At 41.6% G+C, this 23843-nt stretch overlaps 1 protein-coding gene across 2 annotated transcripts; it reads right to left on the bottom strand.

Annotated features, from left to right (window-relative positions):
• Positions 1-140: 140 nt before the first annotated feature.
• On the bottom strand, positions 141-22326 carry LOC138966911 (protein FAM133-like). Of its 2 annotated transcripts, XR_011455790.1 has the most exons (7): positions 22221-22326; positions 18751-19254; positions 16556-16799; positions 10180-10259; positions 8306-8503; positions 1193-6651; positions 141-1161 (listed from the first exon to the last, which is right to left on the bottom strand). XR_011455790.1 is itself a non-coding variant. In XM_070339308.1 (6 exons), exons 1-6 carry the CDS (start codon positions 22234-22236, stop codon positions 6587-6589), a joined length of 1107 nt encoding a protein of 368 aa, XP_070195409.1. In that variant the 5' UTR covers positions 22237-22326; the 3' UTR covers positions 141-6586. The 2 variants fall into 2 exon arrangements, 1 of the variants encoding a protein (XP_070195409.1); XM_070339308.1 differs by having other exon boundaries at positions 141-6651.
• Positions 22327-23843: the final 1517 nt, after the last annotated feature.

Here is a 23843-nt window from a genome sequence, read left to right as displayed (position 1 = left end):
GTATGCGTGTATGTGTTTCTTACTGCAAGCGAGTGCACAGTGTAATGTGTAAACATGAATTCTAATAGGATACCAGTGCATGCAATTATACAGGCATACCTTCAACATTTCTATTTTTCAGACACAAAAGTTACACACAATAACTTTTCAAGTTTATTTATCTCACATTGAAGTTGAAATGCCTGCACTTTCAAATGTTTCTATATTTGATGCAGTTCATTACAATAATCTATTCATCAATTAAAGTGATTATCCGATCTAACAAATAGATTTTGGTATAAGGTCTGCCTTGCAGGTATTCATACTACAGCTTTTGTAAAAAAAACATTTCAAGCTTTTGTGATACATTCAGTGATGGAGTTGGAGAATCCACATAATTTGGAGTTGAATTTTTGCTACCACCCAACCCGTACATATCACGCAACATTCTCCCAAACCACTTGCATCTAAATAGCATCCGTTTCTCACAATAAGATGTAATACATGTAGCAAGATATAATCAGCTGATTCAATAAAAAAGATGCTGTTCTTGGGTAAAGGTCACCCCCTCTGAAAAAAGCCCACAGGAATAAAGTTGAAAATATTTATAAATGAATGATGATATATAACTCCTTAGGCTAAAATAAATGCCATACAGATTTCGGGTCTCTTCTGAGTTTCGTGATAACATGAAGGAACATATTTTATAATTTTCAACAGGTTGTATTAAATTGTTAATACACATACATGACTGCAACACCACACAGACAAGTATATATTTATAGATCTATGAAACAAGCCACTGCTTGACATATTTCTAGTTTACTTTTGTAAGGTTTTCTTAATTTTCTTTTGTTGTCTGTCAAACCTAAAAAATCAAAGCCTTTTCTCAATACATTCTTTGAAAAACATGTGTCAGCAAATTGCTGTTCTAAGATGTTATGCTTTTTTTAGAATTTAAATGCAATCTTTCACCCTTAATTTAAATATTTATAAATGAATGATGATATATAACTCCTCCTTAGGCTAAAATAAATGCCATACAGATTTCGGCTCTCTTAGAGTTTCGTGATAACATGAAGGAACATATTTTATCATTTTGAACAGGTTGTATTAATTGTTAATACATGTACATGACTGCAACACCACACAGACAAGTATATATTTATAGATCTATGAAACCTGGAACGCCGAAGAAGAAGATCTATGAAACAAGCCACTGCTTGACATATTTCTAGTTTACTTTTGTAAGGTTTTCTTAATTTTCTTTTGTTGTCTGTCAAACCTAAAAAATCAAAGCCTTCTATCTATATATATACGACTTGTGTCTGTCTGTGTGTGTGTGTGTGTGTCCGCGATGCACGCCCAAGGTTCTCGACGGATCTGTTTCAAATTTGGTGGGCATATTCAGGTAGACCCCGGACACAACCTGCTCGATGAGATATTTCAACACGTGCTCTCAGCGCGCAGCGCTGAACCGATTTTGGTTTTTCTCTGGACCCATTCCCAGTAACTCTTCCTTATTTTCTCCAGTGTTTTTCAGCGTTTATCTCCCTTCCTTCGTGTGGCGTCAATCTACATTCCCGTTTCTATTTTTAGAAGGTCACTGTCAACAACGCTCAATCCATATTCCCGTTATACTATTTTTACTCTTCTCCAGTGTTTTGCGCGTTTATCTCCCTTCCTTTGTGCGGTGCTCCGGCGAAACCGGCGTACACCCAGCACAGCCGGGTCCCTGGCGCAGCCGGGTATTCAGCTCGACTTTCTTTCTTTCTTTATTTGGTGTTTAACGTCGTTTTCAACCACGAAGGTTATATCGCGACGGGGAAAGGGGGGGAGATGGGATAGAGCCACTTGTTAATTGTTTCTTGTTCACAAAAGCACTAATCAAAAAATTGCTCCAGGGGCTTGCAACGTAGTACAATATATTACCTTACTGGGAGAATGCAAGTTTCCAGTACAAAGGACTTAATATTTCTTACATACTGCTTGACTAAAATCTTTACAAACATTGACTATATTCTATACAAGAAACACTTAACAAGGGTAAAAGGAGAAACAGAATCCATTAGTCGCCTCTTACGACATGCTGGGGAGCATCGGGTAAATTCTTCCCCCTAACCCGCGGGGGGTTTCAGCTCGACTTCTTCCCGGCAAAGCCGTACCCTGCGAAGCGGGTATTCATCTAGTTTCTCAATACATTCTTTGAAAAACATGTGTCAGCAAATTACTGTTCTAAGATGTTATGCTTTTTAGAATGTAAATGCAATCTTTCACCCTTAATTTAAATCAAGAGGGAACAAAGCTTAAAATGTTGAAATAACATTTCAATTCGAATCAACATGGCACATACAAATTAAAAAATAGATTTAATCTCATAGTACACATCTTCTGAGCTGGTTTTTGTGTTGCATCATCAATCAGTGTGTCTTCCATCCACCATTATATATGTATGCATAAAACGCAAAGCAGCATTAAAATTATGGCACAACACATTCCCTCAAGAAAAATCTCAGTAAATGTACATGCTATACAAATGACTGAACCGTTACACACGTACAGCATGACAATATGGCACACAAATACAACACAAAAAATGAACAATGTTGTAAAGAAAAAAATTAATCACACTATGAAATATGGCACTTGGTAGTAAGCACGTTCAAAATGTAAGACTTAAAAAGAGTCCACATTTTAAGCACTAATAGTAATAAGTAATACATTTACAAATAATAAACTATTTTATACTCATACAACAGGTAACACTGCCAGATACATTCTGTAAAGCAAGAGCAGTTTGAAAATGTACAATACAATACAAAAATGAACATTCTAAAATATGATACTGAAACAAACATACATTTTTCAAAGTTTACTGTACAACTCATGCTAAAATTACTACGCCTGTGAACTAATTTGTTTGCGTGTTTCAAATAACACACGCTTATATCATCACTAAACATTTTACAGTACATGTCTAAAACTTTACACCATTCTTTCCTGGTTAAATTCTAAACACCATATTTTAGCAAATGGCTAAAAAGGAAGCGACAACAGCAGAACCAGGAATGACAGCGTATCATTGAGTTTCTAAAATCGTCTTAAAGTTTAGAGGATAACTCAAGTTTCTGCAAGAGCTAATAATGTTGATGACAATATCTTGGAATAAACAGAACGAAATTAGGCAGCAGAATCAAGACCACATGGCAAATACCTGTGAGTTTTTGGTGCAAAGCACAATGGTATTATCCCTCCATGTGTATTGCTATTCTATTTTTAGTCTTTTTTTGTGTAACATTTCTCTTTGTTGAGAACTTATTTTGTTCTGATCTGTCAGCACAGACAACAATTCCATAATGTGGACTGATGTAAACAAATAAAATTGACAAAATATGTAAAGCAACACATAAGCCTAAACTAGAGAATCCACCCTATATTAACAACTAAAAATTATCACTGAACCCTGTACGAACTCAGTGCAAACATGATACAAAAATAAATAAGGAAAATGAAGCAAATTCTGAAGAATCGAAATATCAATTGAAATATGAAATACAATGAAGCGAAACTGCAATAAGCATGTTAAAATGGCAGATAAAAAAATATTAAATATAAGCATGCATACTGTCTCTTTCACGCACACACACACACACACACACACACACACACACACACACACACACACACACACACAATCTCTCTTTCTACCCCACACACATGCACTCTCTGACACAAATGCACACACCTGCAAACATATACATGTACAGGGGTTAACTGCATTCGTATCCACACATTTCCTCAATACTTTCAAAACGGTGTGATAACAAAAAGCATGTTGGCTTGTCGCACTCAAAAAAGAGGGAAAGCATACACCATCCAATGGAAAGTAATATGGCCTGTTGGTACCATTACTGTAGCCATTACTCTATTTAAATGAAAGCTATCAGAAACACAACCAACATGTAATCTCAATAGGAAGAACAGCAGTAACAAAAGAATGATTCGTGGAAGTTATTTAAGACCAAGAATAAGTCCCTTTCAACATTCTATTTAAAAATATTTACATTGTGTCTAAAATGTGACATTGATTAAACTGTTTACTGACGCATATTTTCTCTGGGCAGATAAAGACCACATCAGTGCATTGTTTTTTGGGACAAAAATCTCTTTTTATAAAAATTCACAAAAGCATTCAACCTTCTTTCAAATAATTTAGACCTTCAGAATAATATCGTTCAACAAAACAAAGTAGCAATGAAGTCAGCACCAACAATCCTAATCAGAGGCAGAGTTCCATATCTCCAAAATATCCGGAAGTGTCATACCTCTTGGGAAGGAAAACAATCATGGGAATTCATTCTTCCTGAAGGAAAAGACACGAGCTACTAGGCAATTTTGATTTACGACCAGAAGAAAATTAGTGTTCTAATTAATATATTTATTGTCACTTACACTTTCCCCTATTATTAGCCATATTCATGCAATATTTTGTGCAAAAATATTCCCTTCTTTCAAATAATGCAACCCCTAAAATAAAGAATGGAAGAGTTTGTTGTACTGACCTTTTAGACCACAAGAAAACGTAGGGTTCATGGGATAAACAAATGACCTGCACAGCCTATTCCACATGATCGACTGCTAGAAATGCTTGACACTATTTGTGTTTCTGCTCGCACAGCCGCAATGAAACACAACAAAATTAAATTTATACAGCAACGAATTAAACATTACAGCTGACCCTTTGGCAGAAAAAAAGGTATGAACACTCGCTTTAAATTTTTAAATTTTTTTTTTACTAAACTCTGATCCACATGTTACTACCCCTCTTGAAATGGTTGCCGTTGATACTTCTGTTGGACGTGCAGATTGTTGCAACGCACATAAAGGTGCTTCAGACCAAACTACAAACATTTCTGTTCAACATCGATTATTCATTTTCGTTACACACAGAATTCCATTTCCTTTCGCATAGTTCACAGTTTATGACAGCATCAATGAGTATTCATAGCAAATAAAACTTTTGGCTCAAAGAAGCAGACGACATGAAGAGGATGTTGGCCAGTTGTTTCCCCTTATCTAACAAACTATCTCTATTTATAGATTTCCAATTGCTGCATATAATTCAATAAAAATAATGTTACATTCTAAATTGCTTCACAGCCACATTAGCAAGAAAATAACCTCTACAAACTTCTTTTTTTTCCTGGACATTTTCAGTGAAAATTCCAAGAATAAAACAAGTCGCGTAAGGCGAAATTACTACATTTAGTCAAGCTGTGGAACTCACAGAATGAAACTGAACGCACTGCATTTTTTCACAATGACCGTAGTCCGCCGCTTGTGCATAACGGAGTGAAACTGACGAGCCTGTTCAGCGTGGTAGTGGTTTCGCTGTGCTGCATAGCACGCTTTTCTGTACCTCTCTTCGTTTTAACTTTCTGAGCGTGTTTTTAATCCAAACATATCTTATCTATGTTTTTGGAATCAGGAACCGACAAGGAATAAGATGAAATTGTTTTTAAATCGATTTTGGAAATTTAATTTTGATCATAATTTTTATATTTTTAATTTTCAGAGCTTGTTTTTAATCCAAATATAACATATTTATATGTTTTTGGAATCAGAAAATGATGAAGAATAAGATGAACGTAAATTTGCATCGTTTTATAAAAAAAATAATTTAATTACAATTTTCAGATTTTTAATGACTAAAGTCATTGATTAATTTTTAAGCCACCAAGCTGAAACGCAATACCGAAGTCCGGCCTTCGTCGAAGATTGCTTTACAAAAATTTCAATCAATTTGTTTGAAAAATGAGGGTGTGACAGTGCCGCCTCAACTTTTACAAAAAGCCGGATATGACGTCATCAAAAGTATTTATCGAAAAAAAGAAAAAAACGTCCGGGGATATCATTCCCAGGAACTCTCATGTAAAATTTCATAAAGATCGGTCCAGTAGTTTGGTCTGAATTGCTCTACACACACACACGCACAGACAGACAGACACATACATCATGACCCTCGTCTCGATTCCCCCTCTATGTTAAAACATTTAGTCAAAACTTGACTAAATGTAAAAACAAGAAACATTTATTGCGGTTTAATTCAAGTGAAAACAATGAGTTCACAAGCACCAATACCTAACGGCCTTTAAAGCGGACAAACAAGAGACACGACAGAAAAATACAGATAAATGTTGCTTTGACTTGTCTTAGAACGTGCCCAAGATTGTTGTAGTAACGACAAGACAATGACTTGTCATTGGCAATTGTCTTGTCATTTCTACGACCTTCTTGTGCACATTCTAAGATAAGTCCAAGCAACATTTCTTTAATTTTTCTTTCGTGTCTCTTGTTTGTCCAAATTAAAGGTCGTTAGATGTAGGTTCTTAAGAAAGTGTTGTTTTGTCTTTAAATAAATGTAACCTTTCTTGGTTTTTTATTCTTAAATTAGAACGTTAGCAGTCTTTCCGTTTCTAATTTTTGAGAATACCAAGCACAAGAAAACTTGAAACACTGCCTTTGATTTGCTACATGTGGTTGTTTCCTTTGATTTCAATGTTCTTGCAAGTACACAGAGAGATCACTGCAAATTGATGTTTCACTGTCAGGCCTTGGTCACAACATGGTCCATCCAGAACTTCAGCATCCGAACAATAAAGGTGCGTATATCTGAAATACAGAAATAAAACAGATTTACAAACCACAAAGCGGATAAAAATACAAATTATACACACACTATCTTGAATTCTAAACTGGCAGAGGGAGTTCAGAAAAAGACACTTAATTCTATGATATTAATGCTCAGTCGGTACTCCCAGGCAAATTTGATTTCATTTGACAGTCTCTGAAACAACCTTTCTAGGTACCCAAAAGTGGCAGCAGCTATACGCAATTTTAAGGCAAAGTAGCTCCGATTTAAACAAAAATGCACTTCGGAAAAAAACACTTTGTTGCAAAAACCGGCACTATCAGCTTTACCGCAGGCAGCAGAGTAAATATTTCTGAGTAAACTATCAAGTAATTGGAAGGTGTTAAACAGCAAGTGAAAAGATTGTTTGCGTGCAACACATAGGAGCACCAGGAGGCCTTGCATTTCAGAAATTGTGTTATAAATTTTGAACGGAAAAACGTTACAACGTCCCTTCTCGAGTTTTGTTTGCTCTAAGTACTGGAACATATACAGATAAGGTTTGTCAACGTTCTGTGAAATTTGGAGAGGCTGCTGTTTGTAGTGTTAGATTTATTGCATATCAACTGCAGCTACCCAGCAAAAACAGCATAAAAACCCAGGACTTTTTGCCGTTTTCCAGGATTGTGGTCGCTCTCTTTTACACTCTAGATCAGCCTAACTGCACGGCAGATTTGAATGAAATGTGTATGAACTGTTAGGAAAGACACCAAATAAACTTTTTGATGTAAAAAATGTAAAATATCATTCAGTTTAAGTCACCGTTTTGACGGTTGAAAGTGAATCATACCATCAAAAAACGCCATTTTTGAGGGTAGGCGTGGTCACGGACCTGTGACGTCATACCCACATAATATAATTAAAAATAACACAAAATGTTCAGATATAGACATCTATTCTAACTATCCCTTACATATAATGCTCTTACTTCATAGTTTCCATATTAAAGGTAAATGAACATAAGAAAGACAATCTAAGAACTAATGTTTCTTCATGTAAGTGCAGAGTGTTTGTAAGTGCATTGCCTTCTCCGAAAGTGTGAAGGCAATGCGTTTGAGAGTTACTCAAATGTACCATTTTTTGTCTCATTACCCGCTAAAAACTGCCTTTTATGCCTGCTGAGAGGATTGACACCTACACCGCTCAGCATGCCATAGCGTCCATGTTAGACAAGATATGTGAACAAAACTGACTGATTTGGATGCAGATTTGATTGTTCTGTCTATGGACATGCTAAACATGTTTCGATTTAGTTGTTCTGATTTTTTATCGCGGGAACATTGATTTTGCGAATTTGATTTTGGGGGGTGTCTGTGTTGTAGGTTCCACTGTATTGACACTACGTCATGTAAACTCAATCTGTTTTTTTAACAAGGTAGGGGAATTAATAGCCTTTTCAATGATATACTTGGTAAAAAATTACAATCAACAGCCTCATCAGAAAGATCTGCCCTCTGTATGGTTTTTTTATGATGAGTAGTGTAGAAAGCTGTTCCTAAAATAGTTCTTGTGCACTTTCACCTCAACATACACATATAATAATAATAATAATAATACGAGAATTTATAACGCGCACATATCTCACCACAAGGCGACTCAAGGCGCACTCATATATATTGAAACTTTCACCCTTACCTGTGTCATAACCTAGCTCGTTTTCCACTCTAGCGATAGTGGATGCAGCAAGGTTTTTGCTGCGCAGCACCAGGACGGACTTGGCTCTGCTCAGCAGCTGTAGGTCTCTCCAGCTCCCCTCACCAGAGGCGCTCAAACATTTGAGCACTGCTGCTACTTTGTACCCATCCTCCTCCACACTCTCTCCTTTCAACCGGGCTGGAGAGAAAAACGTGTCGATGTACAGTGGGACCCCTCTTTAAACATCTAAACATTCTGAGAAAATCTGATCTTAAAAGGGAGGGAGTTTGAAAATTGATGCAAATAGATGATGTTCGGATATAACTCTGTCAGGATTTCCAAGCAAATAACTGACTCCGATGTGTATGTTATGCAGTGTCTGCTCGATATAATGGCTTATTCTTTTGAAAATCTGAACGGAGCCACAATACAATGGTAATGGCCTGCAGTGGTTGTTGAGCAAGCGTGTTTACCAAACTCCCGTGATCTCAAGCGAAACTCACATGACCTTCGGCAATTTACACAAACAATCTTTGTCTCAACAAATCGTAACATCCCATGCGTATATTTTCTGAAGAAATTACTCCAACACGCCAGAGGGCTGATCGTACACCTGAAAGCGGACTCTACCAGATGGGTATTTTTTGGAAGCTTGGGGCGTCAATCCACCATGACGACCGATAAGTTTCAAATGGAAGCATGTTAATGTTATTGTAATTCAATCTGACAACGATCTCTTTCCTGCGGTTGTAAACAGACAGAATTGGTTCTGTTCTGTTCGCACACTACTTTCAGCCCACCTACCTACAAGGGTCAAGTCCCAAGAAATATGTCTCTGTATCTTATCAAGTGCTCTGCTCCTGGAATTTTTTTTCTTTCACGTATACATTTTCCCTTCTTTTTTGATGGGTTTCTGGACAGCAAACTCTAAAACAAATTCTTTTCATCACAAAAGCGATCTTTGGAATTGACTGACGTAGTCCGGAAGAATTCATGCATCAACTTACGTCACGTATTCGACGTCATCCCTTCGCATAACTTATGGTCTCGGTATTTCGTTGGCCTTCATATTTCCTACTTGTAAAATGACTCTCAAAGCTAACCGAGACTAGTTGAGGTTGTATCAATGCGCCTCGAGTGTTCATCGACAATTAATGACCAGTAATTTTTAATGAGTTGGGGCATTCTGACCAATCACAGGATCTGTTTCATTAAAACACCAACTTGATTGAATTACAATTCTTGTTAACATCGATTTTTATGTTCGGCAGGCCCCAAGCTTCCAAAAAATACCCATCTGGTAGAGTCCGCTTTTGGGTGCACGGTCAGCCCTCCGCAGTGACGGAGTAAATGGGGTCATATCGATCGGACACTGCGTAACATACACATAGTATATAAACTATGCGGCTTGAACTAGCTAGCAAGAGATCCTTTTTCCCCTGGAATGTTAGGCCATTCTGGGCTGATGATGTTAATAAGTTTTGAAGAAGAAACAGACCTTATAAAGAATCATTCACTAGCTCAAAATGTGCATGTTTTTCTTTGTAAAATGATGAGAGAACAATGCACACATAAAACCAAAAAAAACCACATGATCTACCAGCACTCATAGAGAGAGAGAGAAGGGGGGGGGGGGGAGGAGGCAGAGGAAGGGAGAGACAAGAAGGGAAAGAGAGAAGAGAGGATGAGATGGGAGGGAGAGATCAAGAAAGATAGAGGAAGAGGGAGAGAGGATGAGAGAGAGGATGATAGGGAAGTGAGATCAAGTAAGGTAGAGAGAGACCAAAGAAAGAGAGATAGAGAGAGGAAGCCAACCTGTAAAAATAAAGAATCCTAGCTTTTAATTTGTGCTTATAAAAAAAGAGTAATCTTACCTTCACTACAGTAGACATCCCATATGGCATCCAGAAATTCTGTCACATCCTCTATCATGGTGCGCAATTTTTCTACACTACTGCAAAAAGAAAAGAACACATGCAACTGAATTTCTTTTGCATTCCAACTCCAACTCCAAGCTACTTGCAGCGACAAAACAAAATGCTCATCTTTTGATTCAGTAACGAACAATAGTCAATACTCATTCACAATTTATTTGTGCAAAAAGTAAAATATAAAATAAAGTAATAGTACTAATACATGTACCTTTATATTTTCCTGGTAAATCTGCGCAGACAATCATCTTCAAAATTGGTCCTGTTTTGTGAATGATTCTGTTACATGTATCACACATTCTGAAATTGCTTCAGAGAACGTAGCTAAGGGACCAAACTGGTACGAATTGGTTATTTCCCTTCAATTAATATGAAGCTTTAAAAATGTTCCAGGAAGAACAAAGTGCTAGTGAAGATTGTTCTTCAGGTTAGACAGACAGAGTAAATCGAAAATTTTTAAGTAAATTTTCATTTCATTAATATACTTACCCGAATCACATAAAAGCATTGACGCAGTCTTACATGCTTAAGGTCTGAAAAGGCTACCCGTCTGAAACAATTTTAAAGGGGAGCAACCCAACACAAAAGTGTAAATACAGGCATGGTAATGACCATCTACCCGGGGAGTTACCTCCCGTCCGGGTTACGTGACGTCACTTCCCCTGTAAACACCACATGTCTTCATACGACTTAATAGACTCAAAAAATCATATGCGGGGTTGGCGGGAGGGCATACACTATGTGATTCGGGTAAGTATATTAATGAAATGAAAATTTACTTAAAAATTTTCGATTAAATTACATATTCTTACTCCGAATCACATAAAAGCAGATAGCTTCAACAAGGCGGTGGGAAAGAAAAATCTAACTCACCCTAAAAACCTTGCCGAAACCCTGGCCTGCTGCCAAAAGGTCAGGAAAAGGGCCCAGTGAGAAAGAAAAACTAACTCACTCTAACCCTTGCCAGGAACTGGCCCGCTGCCAAAAAGCAGAAAAGGACCTGAGAACTATCCTGATTGACAGTCGTGATGTCTCTCAGGCAAAAGTTGCGAAAGACGACATCAGAGAGCCAGAAATGTGTGCCCAGCACTTCTTCCAATCTCCTGGACCAAGCGACCCAGAAAGAGAACCCAGCCTTGGATAAAGCTGAGCCGAGTAGAGAGGGAAAGACAAGCTGCCCCCCCCCCCCCCCCCCTTTCGGATGGAAGGAAATGCACATGCACCGAAAAACGATCTATGCGTAAGGTAGTCCGATCAGTGAGGTGAGGGACAAACCTCGCGGCGACCATAAGACGATCACGCCAAAGTAATCAAACTTAAGGAATGGCGTGAAGCCCAAGTCGGTGAACCTCTTACTTCCGGCCGAAACTGGAAGCAGCTGTCGCGGACGACTGCTGACATAAGTCGAAGCTCGAACCGGGCGTGACAGTAGCCTGTGCACTAGCCGGTGAACCTCTTACTTCCGGCCGAAGCTGGAAGCAGCTGTCGCGGACGACTGCTGACGTAAGTCGAAGCTCGAACCGGACGTGACAGTAACCTGTACACTAGCCAGTGAACCCCTTACTTCCGGCCGAAACTGGAAGCAGCTGTAGCGGACGACTGCTGACATAAGTCGAAGTTCGAACCGAACGTGACAGTAGCCTGTGCACTAGCTGGTGAACCTCTTACTTCCGGCCGAAGCTGGAAGCAGCTGTCGCGGACGACTGCTGACGTAAGTCGAAGCTCGAACCGGACGTGACAGTAGCCTGTGCACTAGCCAGTGAACCTCTTACTTCCGGCCGAAACTGGAAGCAGCTGTAGCGGACGACTGCTGCTGAAGTGACCGGTGACCCAAAACAAAATGACTAAAAGCCAGAACAGTCTGCTTGAAGGTAAATGAAGGAAATTCAAAAACCCCAAGTAAACTTCGTAGCCAAAAACCTGAGAGAGGAGATAAGCCACAAAGAATGACTCCTCCAACATGCATTGCCAAAGACAATGTCCCCTCAGGAAAATCTGAATGTTACTTCCGAGGCCAACTCAAGCGCAACTTAAGTTTGGACGAAACACCAGAACACGTCTGATCGCTAGAGAAAGACGGAGTCAGACTCTGCGAAAGACGCCCAGGACCAAGTCCAGCAGCTTGTGGCAAACTGAGAAGAACGGGGAAGCCTGAAAACAGCAGCCCCACTCAAACGGAAATCGTCCTATCTCATCTCCTGCCTAAGATGAAATAAAGGAAAGAAAGTCGAAGTCCGAAGCCACAAGAACAGGGAAAACAACAACCATCCCGCCCACAGGTGGAATGGCTGTTGCACCAGCCGAGGCTAAAAACCCTGGATGCCCTAAGGTCAGCCGCTGTTCCGAAACTCAGACGTACCTATGAAGCGTCTGTGAAAGAAACAACCTCTCCGGTAAAACCGGAAGTGCCACTGCAGCAGCCCGTGGCTGAACTGCTGTTACACAACTGAGGACTGAAGCTGTAAAACCGAAGGACAGCGCTAGCACCGACCAGAAGAGACCTCAGCGGGTGCTCGAGCTGATGGGCCTAGATCACTGTGAAAGGATCGGCTGACGCATAAACAAATATGCACTCATTAGATCAATGGGAGTCCCCCGACCTCACCACTCCCACAAACTATTGGCTGTGTACAGAGACCATCCAATGAAAACTTGCAAGGAGAAGACCCGCCCCGCCATCACCAAAGTGGAGGGCGGAGGGGGGTGTGTGATCGGGGGCACTTCCTAGGGGAGAGAGGCTTGCTGCTAGGGCTGCCCTTCTCCCTGCCCAAAGGTGATCTAATTCTCGACAATCAGACAGAGACTGCCCATTGGCCGCCTGCTGAAAAAATCCCGAGGCCTGAGCCTGCTTCCCGTGAGGAGGCTAGCTCTGCTTTAACCCTTGTAGAGAGAAGTCAGAGATCCGCTGATCTCTAACCCACGGGATCTACTTTTCTTTCTGGTAACAACACCAAAGTTCAAAAAGCAGATCCCTCTACTCCGATCAAAGCCCAATTGTCCCTCCTAGCCTGCTCAGAGACCTGAGCATGCGAGAGAAACAAGTCCTCCCTACACCCGACTGTAAAGCGAGGTGAAGGGAGGACAGCCTCTTTGTTCCTCGTTCGCCCTAGCCAGGCTGAACGAGTGGAGATGCCATCAGAGTCCTGACACACACTAAGCGTGAAATGTTCAGTGACTCCAGGAAAGAGCGCGAGAGCGCTCTGACGATCATCTCCGAAAAAGAGGCAAATTCCAAAAACTGACGTCCAAATTCCTCTAAGTTCCTGCGTTCCCATTAAGGTGTACGCGGAAGAGCAAAGACGCCAGCAAACTCCGACCCAGCTTCAGCCAAGGGAACTTCCTATGACAGGAAGAAACAAAAGACGAAGCCTGAGTAGCCGAAGACAGCCGAGGCTGCGCGTGTTCCGGAACTGACCCGTGAAAACCGAGTAGCAGAACCGGAACCCGTGGATACCACTTCCGGTAGGAGATGGCCAGCCAAAACCTGCGGAAGATGGTACCCACATTGAAGGTGACTATCAAACCGGAAGTAGGAAAAACTCCTCCTTCGCGGAACGGAAGTCAGACATCGCTGAATGCAACCAAAGAGGAAGCCAATGTCCCTCCATAAAAACTCTGGAAGTAATCTCCATCGAGGCCTCGAGAGAAGCCGAGAGATTCGACAGAACGTGTCTGGTCTCTGGCTAAAGACTGTATAACAGAATAGCCCAGAGAACTGACACTGACCGAAGTCACAGTTGCAAGTGGAAAGCTACTGAACAGGATAACCGGAAAACCGGAAACCCGTTCAACCGGAAACCGTCCTGTCTCACCCCTCCCATAAGAGGGTAAGACAAAGAGGAGGTAACATCCGAAGCCACCAGAACTGAATAGACAGTAGACGCAACACCCGACCAGTGAAGTGACTACCGTCCCGGCCGAGGCTGAAAGCCTGCATGCCCATAGGCCAGCCGAAGTTCCTCACTTCGCTAACAGTGTTAGGAAGGAGAACAATGCATCCGGACAAAGCCGGAAACGCAACAGACAAAACCGCACAATGCGGAAGCAAATGTTGCGTGGACTGAGGACAGAAGACCGAACGCCCGTAGGCTAGTCCGCGGTCAACTCCAGTAGAGACACACAGTGTAATCGCAAAGGAAGACCTATGCTCCCAGTAAACCGGAATGACGACTGTCCGGATGTCCGTAGGACGTATCCTGTTCCTCACTCACTGCCTCCGTAAAGGAGCAGCAGGAGGAGAAACGGCCACTCCGGGCGGAGCCGGCAAAGCAACGGACGAAGCCGCATAAACGGAAACGCCTGTTGCGATGACTAAGGCCGAGGCCAGAACACCCGAAGGCCAGTCAACGGTCAACCCCAGCCATGACCTCTGTGAGTGCACGGGATGGAGGACCTTCGTTTTCGGGAAAACCCGGAAGCGCGACTCCCGAAAACGGAAGCCGCCCTTGCCTATTCATAGCCGTGCACGCGATGCAAACAGGCTTAGAAAGAGCAGAAGATTAAGCAACGGATGAAGCCGCATACAGCGGCAGCGTCTGCTGCGAGGACTTGGGCTGGAAGCCCGGTGGCCCGAAGGCCAGTCCACAGTCGACACCAGCAGGGACCTTCGTGGGTGTGCCAGATTGACCTTCGCTTCCGGGAAAACCCAGAAACGCTACTCCCGCAAGCGGAAGCCGCCCTTGCTCAGTCACGGCCGTACACGCTGTGCGATCAGGCCTAGAAAGAGCAGCATATCCTGACTAGCAGGAAGTTTTGCAGTCGACACCAGCAGGGACCTTCGTGGGTGTGCCAGATTGACCTTCGCCTCCGGGTAAACCCGGAAACGCGACTCCCGCAAGCGGAAGCCGCCATTGCTCAGTCACGGCCGTACACGCTGTGCGATCAGGCCTAGAAAGAGCAGCATATCCTGACTAGCAGGAAGTTTTGCAGTCGACACCAGCAGGGACCTTCGTGGGTGTGCCAGATTGACCTTCGCCTCCGGGTAAACCCGGAAACGCGACTCCCGCAAGCGGAAGCCGCCATTGCTCAGTCATAGCCCTACTCGCTATACGATCGGGCTTAGAAAGAGCAGCATATCCTGACGGGCAGGAAGTTTGCAGGTAGTGAGCCTGCGACCAAGAACTGTTGCTCAAAAGAGAGCGTCCGGTGGCTTCACGAGAGCCAGTGGAGCAGTTCGACTTACCGTCCATGCCCCCCAAGGAGGCAGCAGACGCAGCTGAAGGCCCGCGACCGGAAGCCGTGGCCGACAGGAAGCCAAAGAGCGGCCGTCACCCGCCGCCGGCGGAAGTACAACGCTGGAGACGGCGTGTGAAGCTGCAATCTTCCCTCCCAAACTGCGAAACTCTGGAAAAAGAGAGCAAAGCAGTATAGACACCAGAGCGCCGCGCTCCGATGCCAAGAGAGGGCAAGCAAGAAGCAAGACACGTCACAGACGTGCTAAACTGCCCCCCAAATTCATTTGGGGCAGAAGAAGTAACGGACAAAGCGGTTATACAAGCTTAGCACGAAACAACAACAAATACCAATGGTCTGAAAGACCAATGACACACACCTAGCCATGTTATCTCACAGTCAGACGCGCTGACACAGACAACAGGCGGCAAAACAGAGAGTTACTGGAAATTAACAAGTCCAAAACGGACGAAAAATTCAGCAACTACAACGAACTTCCTGTCAAACTAATGACTAAAAAAGGAAGCGCTTACCAACTAACAAAGCAGAAGGCAAGTAAAGAGGTAAAATAAGGTTTACCTAACCAAAACATAGGCCGTGCCACATTCGCCGTCAGCTAAGCTGACAAGCAAACATGGGGCTCCAAAATGCGTTACTGAAAATTTTACAAGTCCGCAAAACGGACGAAAAGTCAGCAACTACAACAACATTCTTGTCAAAATAATGACCAAAATGGAAAGAGCTCACCAAACACGTAAAGGCAAGCCGTTAAGACGGGTTAGGAGGCCGGTGGGTGTCCTTACAAACACCAGCACGCAGCCACACACGGAGCCAAAAATTCGACGACCTCTCTGCTGTAGGCTGAAATGTCGTATGAAGACATGTGGTGTTTACAGGGGAAGTGACGTCACGTAACCCGGACGGGAGGTAACTCCCCGGGTAGATGGTCATTACCATGCCTGTATTTACACTTTTGTGTTGGGTTGCTCCCCTTTAAAATTGTTTAAGACGGGTAGCCTTTTCAGACCTTAAGCATGTAAGACTGCGTCAATGCTTTTATGTGATTCGGAGTAAGAATATGTAATTTAACCTATTTTTAAGCAAAGTTTGAGGACAGACCAAAAAAACAAACACACAAAACACTTACTATTGTTCATTTTCACTAGAGTAGATGAACTCTTTAGCTCTTTGAACTTCGATCCTGTTGAGAAGGTTTCTCCGTTTCTTTTTCTTCTGCTTTTTCTTCTGGTTCTTTGACAGGTCCATACCGACAGAACTGTTTGTGTTCACTGTGGTTTTGGTGTCTGAATGATCTCCACTCTCTGCTGCGTTCTCTGACTTGATTTTCTCTGACGAGCTGTCTAGCCGCATGCGTTTCTTTTGGCTGGAGTCTGCAAAAGTAACAGCATACGATGCAGGTTTTAAACAAGCAGAAGAAATAATCAAAAGTTTGGGCAGGATCAATTTTTGAATTCAAATACAGTTTTAAGCTCCTCACCAGTGGTTTACTTGTGAAACAAACAAATTATCTCAATACAGTTTGTTTGTTTGCTTAATGCCCAGCTGACCACGAAGGGCCATATCAGGGCGGTGCTGCTTTGACATATAATGTGCGCCACACAAAAGACAGAAGTCGCAGCACAGGCTTCATGTCTCACCCAGTCACATTATTCTGACACCGGACCAACCAGTCCTAGCACTAACCCCATAATGCCAGACGCCAGGCGGAGCAGCCACTAGATTGCCAATTTTAACTCTTACCAGTTCGGGGGTTTTAGGGCATATTTTACAGTGCTGTTGGTGCCTACTTGCCGAGTGGCTATCTGGGGTCATATTCTAAATGAAATATAGAAAGTTATATATCAAATGAAAGGAAAATGAGTAAGCTTTTCATATTTGCAAAGAGAATTGTGCTATCTTTAAAAGTAAAAAAGGTTATGGGGGTGACAACATGAATTTTTTTTAAATTTGTACGCCCATTTTTTGGAACACGTGACAAACACAAAGAAGACATTTTTTTGTGTTCAGTTTATTTTAGATATGCTGCTTACTAGTCTGTTTTGGCATTCATTTTACATAACATAGCAAAGTTTTATTGAGTTTTGCTGATAAACAAAAAAGTTATTGTCACCTGAATACCCCCACCCAAATTTCAAAGTTGGACTTTTCATGACATACGCATGCCTAAGGCAAAAAAAAAAAAAAATAGTCTGTTACGGTATCCCGACCGACCCTATTTGTTCGCACGACCCCAGACTTTTTTTTTGCATTTGGAGGGGGAAAAAAAAAGAAAAAAAAATCCTTTGTTTTTTGGCAAAATAACTTAAAAATATGGGTTTTTGAAGAAAAAAAAATAATTAAATAAAAAAAATAACTTAAAAATATGTTTTTGGGGAGAAAAAAAAAAAAAAGTCCCGACCTACCGACCCTATTTTTTTGGCCTATATTACCGTTAACAGACTATTTATTTTTTTGGCCTAATAATGCATTCCTATAACTAACTTGTAACAAAAAACCAGCTTGTTTCTGTCATAAAGTGTGTCTAACATATGAGTTTATCCACTGTCCAACCCATCCAATGTAAAATAACCATTTTTTTCTTCCGATAATTAGATAATTGGTCAGTGGAAAACTACAGGTAAGGGAGCGAACTGGTAAGAGTTAAAGTCTTAGGTATGACCCGGCCGGGGTTCGAACCCACGACCTCCCGATCACGGGGCGGACGCCTTACCACTAGGCCAACCGTGCCGGTATCTCAATACAGTGGAACCCCCCTTTTAAGACCCCCAATTTAAGACTTCCTCCATTTTCAGACCTTGCTTATTCAGATTTTCTGTTCATAATCTCTGTAAATTTACCCCCATTTTAAGACTACCTCCTTTATAAACACCCGATTTTCTCAGCTTGTTGAAGGTTCCACTGTACCCACTTCCAGAGTTCCTCTCTCTTTTCACCCCCTACCCTCCATCACTTTCTGAGCAACAGAAACTGTAAGATTTAATCATAACCTAGAAAATTAGAGCGGTAATGACAAGAGCTTGGAAACATAAGGATGTACAAAAATATGTATAGACAAAGACAGTAAATGAGAGTTATGCAGAACCCGTCACCCGGCTGCTGGAAACAAAATAAGAAGCATTAACCAAACAGACACCCAAAGGATGAAAGTGATTTAATCATTTCAATGTTTCTTATTCTCTCAGGTGCCAGGAGACTGGTTCCGTATAATTCCCTTTACAGCTGCTCTCTTTATTAAGAGTAGAGCGCTCGCTTCCCTTTGTTTCTGGCCAAATATAGACAGCATTTACTTCAATGTTAGGCTTTGTGTCAACTTATAATTACCTGTGTCCTGATCAGAAGCGGACCGCAAATTGTGATCTCGGTAAGGACTTCGCCCATCAAGCGGAGCCATCAAAACACTGTAGAGGTGGGAGGTGGTGGTTGTGGGAGTGGTACGGGGGGTGGCGTTGCCCTTGCTGCTACTAACACTTTTGTCGTGGTTGTCATTGGCAACGGTGCTGCTATCTCCGTTATTGTTACTGTGGTCAGTTTTCACATCCTCTATGTCTTTATTGATACTGCTTTCTTTCAACACTTCTTCTTTTTCCGTGTCTGTCTTTTTTGCAGATTCGTCTTTTTCACTTTTACTTTCACTTTCAGTGGCAGTGGTCTCTTCTTTTAATTTCACAAGTGTATAATCTTTCTTTTCTTCATCCTTGTCTGTTGACTCTTTGGTGTCTTCAGATTTGACGTCTTCAGATTTGACGTCTTCTGAAGACTCCTCCTTTGCTGACTCTGTTGGGTCTGATATCCCATAGAGGCGGCTAAGGACTTGCTTTCTGAAGGCTGTTGTCAAACAAAAATAAATCAATTGTATAAATTAACTGAAAGGGAGAAAGACATTACTGAAGACAATTTAAACAAATATAATCACATAAAGCAGGCATGGGAATAGAAAAAAGTAAAAAAGGCTGAACATTTGTAAGTAATAGCAAAGTCGCCGGCGCAAAGCGCCTAGCCCTCCTAGGGAGGTTCGTCATGCCCCCACCAAAGCCCGGATTTTTGTTTTCTCCAAAGAACCCAAATGGTGCAATTTGGTGTCATCTAAGCTCCAAGTTTGCCATTAAATTCAGTTTTTAGAACCATTTTTGCCTCCCCCATTTATTTTTTCGGCGAACACTTTTGCATTTTCGGCGGAACAAAAAAAATTTTGGCGGAAATTTGCCTTTCGGCGGACAATTCCCATGCCTGATAAAGAAAGAAAAAAAAAAAAAAAAAAAAAATAAGTAAGAAATTTCTTATTTTGCAATGCAAATTATGGTTCACAATCCACGCATTCACATCAGCTAGATGTACGTATAATAATAATAATAATAATAATACGAGAATTTATAACGCGCACATATCTCACCACAAGGCGACTCAAGGCGCACTCATACACATTCTTTCGCATTAACAACTCATGCACACTCATATAATAATAATAATAACACGAATATTTGTAACGCGCACATGTCTCACCAACAGGCGACCCAAGGCGCACACACACTCATTCACACACACGGAGACTTAAAGTCATTAACACACACGTATGCATTAACAGTGCAATTTATGTAACATTGCGAGTAAAAATGAGTACAATAAGGTGCCCAAGAGATAGGGATAAAAATAAATTGTCACATTCAAATCAACCTATATATACCATTACCACAGAACAAGAAATCTACTACATTAAAGCTTTGACAAACAAATTGCTTACAGATGAGATTTGTTTTTGAAAGAATAATCCAAGCTCAATGCAAATTCAAAGCTACTTGGACTATTTAGACATTTTAACAACTTCATCCATGCCACTATTTGAAACTTCTGACATACTGAAACTTGTTGAGTCATGGCTTTCGATCAGTTTTGTTCTCAGATTGTGTTATTTGGTCATTGATGCAATACTTATTTTGATCAGTACCCATTATTCTGACCACTGGCTGGTCAACTGCCCAATATTTTGTTTACATGCAAGAGGTTTTCTGACAGAACAATGTTTCTGTATCCAGGGCATTTAGAACAATACATACAGTGTATTTTCATTTCAGTTCCTACTGACCTTTTGTCCCCCGAGTCTGGGAAAACACTGGGAACACAAGGGTTTTTCCTCTTTTGTTACTTTTAAAGTACATCTGAATAAACTTTACACACTGGCTATACGCACTCGGAGTGTATACAAGACCTGACCACTGTATACACTCCGGCTTTAACTTCCGGTCGCGAAGCGAATTTGCCATTCGACACCACTTTGCGATAGGAACGCAGAGCAGTTGATAATAAGAGTACAAAGAAACAAAAACAATCTGATGCTGCACGGCCTTTGCTGTGACGTAGAACACATTTTCAACACTGAACCGCATCAACACTTGGAGCGTCATTCGGCGATGCCATTTTGCGAAGGTACGCTTCACTTTCGATTCATGGTATCAAAGTATGCTGGGAAGAAACACAGACAAAAACAAACACACACACGAAATTGATGCTTCACGGCAGTTTATTGTCGGAGTTTGGAACACACCTGGAGTGTGTATCGACCTAGAAACGGTTGTACATTATTTGTCAACACTCCGAAAAAGAGTTAGCGGAAGTCCATACGTCAGACTGATTTTTCATTGGCTACTTCCTAACGACTTGTTAGGGGGCATTTCATTGGCGACAGATTTGTAACAGAGCTTTTCATTGCCGGAGTGTATACAGACTCATCATTCCTGTATACATGGGTGCAACCTGGAAAATTCCAAAAACCGGCAAAAGTTGGGGTCCAGCTTTTTTAGTATTTAAAATGAAAAAAAAAACCTCTCCTGGAACAAAAACATCGGCAGCCGATGAAACCAAAAACCGGCTGCCGGCATGTAGTCGGCAGAGTTGCACCCATGTGTATACACTCGGAGTGCATATAGTTTTTGCCTAAACTTTAAAATGATCAACCCTTAATCCCAATGACCGCACCTGAATAATCAGTCTAAATAAACCCTATATGGTGCAACGTTTATTTTATTCAGTTCCTCTTCAGATGTGTGAAATTTCAGTGATTTTCACAGCCTAGTGTCATTTCTCGTGGAATGGTACCTGCCTCTAGCATGGTGCATATGGCTAGTGTTATATAATATCACTTACACGAAAGTCTGAACTACAATGAGAACCTTATAATGTAAGCATCAGAATACCCCCGAAATAAGGTATTCGTGATCAGACGGGCACCTGGGGTACTGGGACGGTGTCTGTTCCGGTCTGCATGGTGCCTTATTACATAACTGCTTGGGAACTTATAATATCGGGTAGGTCATATTTATGGGATTCTAGGCTGGAAAGTAAATGTTAAATTAATTGCGGTCTCTCGATCGACCTGCGTCCGGCACGCCTGAAGTCTTGATCAGTTTGCCGCTACCAGATTGTTGACCTCGTTCGGGTCAGGGAAACCTGCCGCCTTTGTTACTTTGCGCAATCGTTGCGTGAACAGTGCGATCTTCGCGGTTAGTCGCTTGTGACCGCTCAAATTCGATAATTGAACGAATTTGGAGTCGAAATGAATAAACGTCCTTCAACTTGGCCTGTACAGAGCTATTGAAAAGATGTAGGTTGCTATTTTTGACTGACCCACTGCACTGACCTAGTTCCACACTGATCGGGTCCCTTTCTTCTCTCCCTTCCTTTGAAGCCGAAGCGAGACCGCCTGGCCTTCTTCGAAAGTTTAGTTCGAAACAAATCATACCATAGATCGAATTGCGATTAAGACTAATTTTATTTATAAAAGCATAGCTAAAGCTTACCTTCGTTCTTTTCCATGGCTCCGTGGTAGCGGAGAATTTAAAACCGTCTGCATTTGTGCCGCCTTTCTGCTCCTGATGTTTTGACTCAACATGTGGTTAGTGAGCAGTGCCGTCTGGAGGAAGGAGACAGAAACTGGGTCAAATTTAGTGAGGCCTTGCGCGGGATATTTCAAAGTACACGAAGAAGCTGTGTTTTTACCAGAGATACTCACACCGTATACCGTGGTTGCATTAGAAAAACGCAGCCGCCGGTTTTGGTTGCGCACTTCCGCCGTTTAACTAAGACACGCGACGTAAGTATCTCCACAAAATCACCTGTAACTTCTCACACATGACATATCATCACAGAAACATCGATTGTACTTTGGCCTAAGATGTTGCTGCATCAAACGATCGATCTGTTTCATTGCTTTAATGTGCTTGTGAACGTTGTGCTTCAATTATTTACACCTTTTTATGCGTATTCTGTGCAAGTTTTGACTTTCCACAGTCACGACGGACATTTAAGAGCATGATAATGATCACACACTATTGTGCTGTAATCAATGGCCATTCCTTGACATCTCGGTCAAATAATAAGTTTTAAAGTGGAGCAGAAGCGTCATATTTTATGAATCTGTGAGGACACCCCAAGATTTTTCGGTTGCACACTTCCGCCGTCTCTTTTTTGTTGCGGTTGCACACCGCCGTCGCAAGTGGTTGCACACCGCCGCCACTGTTTTAAAGAAAGAAACAGGACTTTATTTGTGTCTGTCTCTAGGCATGTTCCATACAGGTCTGGAAAATCATAAACCTTCTGGTGTATACTAATTTGGTAATATATTAAATTAAATAGCCTCTCTCTCTCTCTCTCTTTCTCTCTCTCTCTCACTCACTCTCTCTCTCTCTCTCTCTCTCTCTCTCTCTCTCTCTCTCTCTCTCTCTCTCTCTCTCTCTCTCTCTCTCTCTTATGTGGTTTTTTTGTTTTGTTATTGTCATTACTCACTGTGACACCAACATTCTGTTGTGATATGGCAATAGATGCCAAAACCCCGGTTACATCGGGGGAGAGGATTTCAGATTCTACTCAACACAACGCAACACAATACAACCAACGCTCAACCACGAATTCGAAAGGATTGATATGAACAACACAACGGAAAGGTGTGTGCTAAAACAGCAAGAAAGTACACCAAAAGGTTATGAAATCATCGTCTCCAGTGACTTTTCACCAACAGCTGGCGCAATTTGATTATACCATGTACCTTCCGGGAAAGAAAGCAAGTTTTGTTGTATTGTGTACCAAACAAAGCAATTATTTTAAATTTCCGCACTGCAAAACTTTCCCCTTCTCTTTGTAAAATATTTTGAGCCTATCTATGTTTTATGTCTTAAGACGGCTCTGTGTGGTCAGTTAGACGTTAAACAATGTGAAGAAACTCTATTTTATAAGCGAAGTAGAAAAAAAAAGCGGCGGCGGTGTGCACCCGAAGCAAAATTTCAACGGCGGCAGTGTGCAACCGACTGTGGCGGAAGTGTGCAACCGAAAATTCGTGGTGTGTCCTCACAGATTCATGAAATATGACGCTTCTGTTCCACTTTAAAACTTAATATTTGACCCCGATGTCAAGGAATTGCCATTGA

Source organism: Littorina saxatilis, linkage group LG5 (assembly GCF_037325665.1).
Source record: "Littorina saxatilis isolate snail1 linkage group LG5, US_GU_Lsax_2.0, whole genome shotgun sequence".
Classification (NCBI taxonomy): domain Eukaryota; kingdom Metazoa; phylum Mollusca; class Gastropoda; order Littorinimorpha; family Littorinidae; genus Littorina; species Littorina saxatilis.
This window is presented reverse-complemented; position numbering and strand designations above follow the sequence as displayed.

Coding starts and splice junctions, on each gene's coding strand:
- LOC138966911 (XM_070339308.1), bottom strand. Junction 16,800..18,750: donor CGCTTCTGATCAGGACACAG/GTAATTATAAGT, acceptor TTACTTTTGCAG/ACTCCAGCCAAAAGAAACGC. Junction 10,260..16,555: donor TCTAGTGAAAATGAACAATA/GTAAGTGTTTTG, acceptor TTCTTTTTGCAG/TAGTGTAGAAAAATTGCGCA.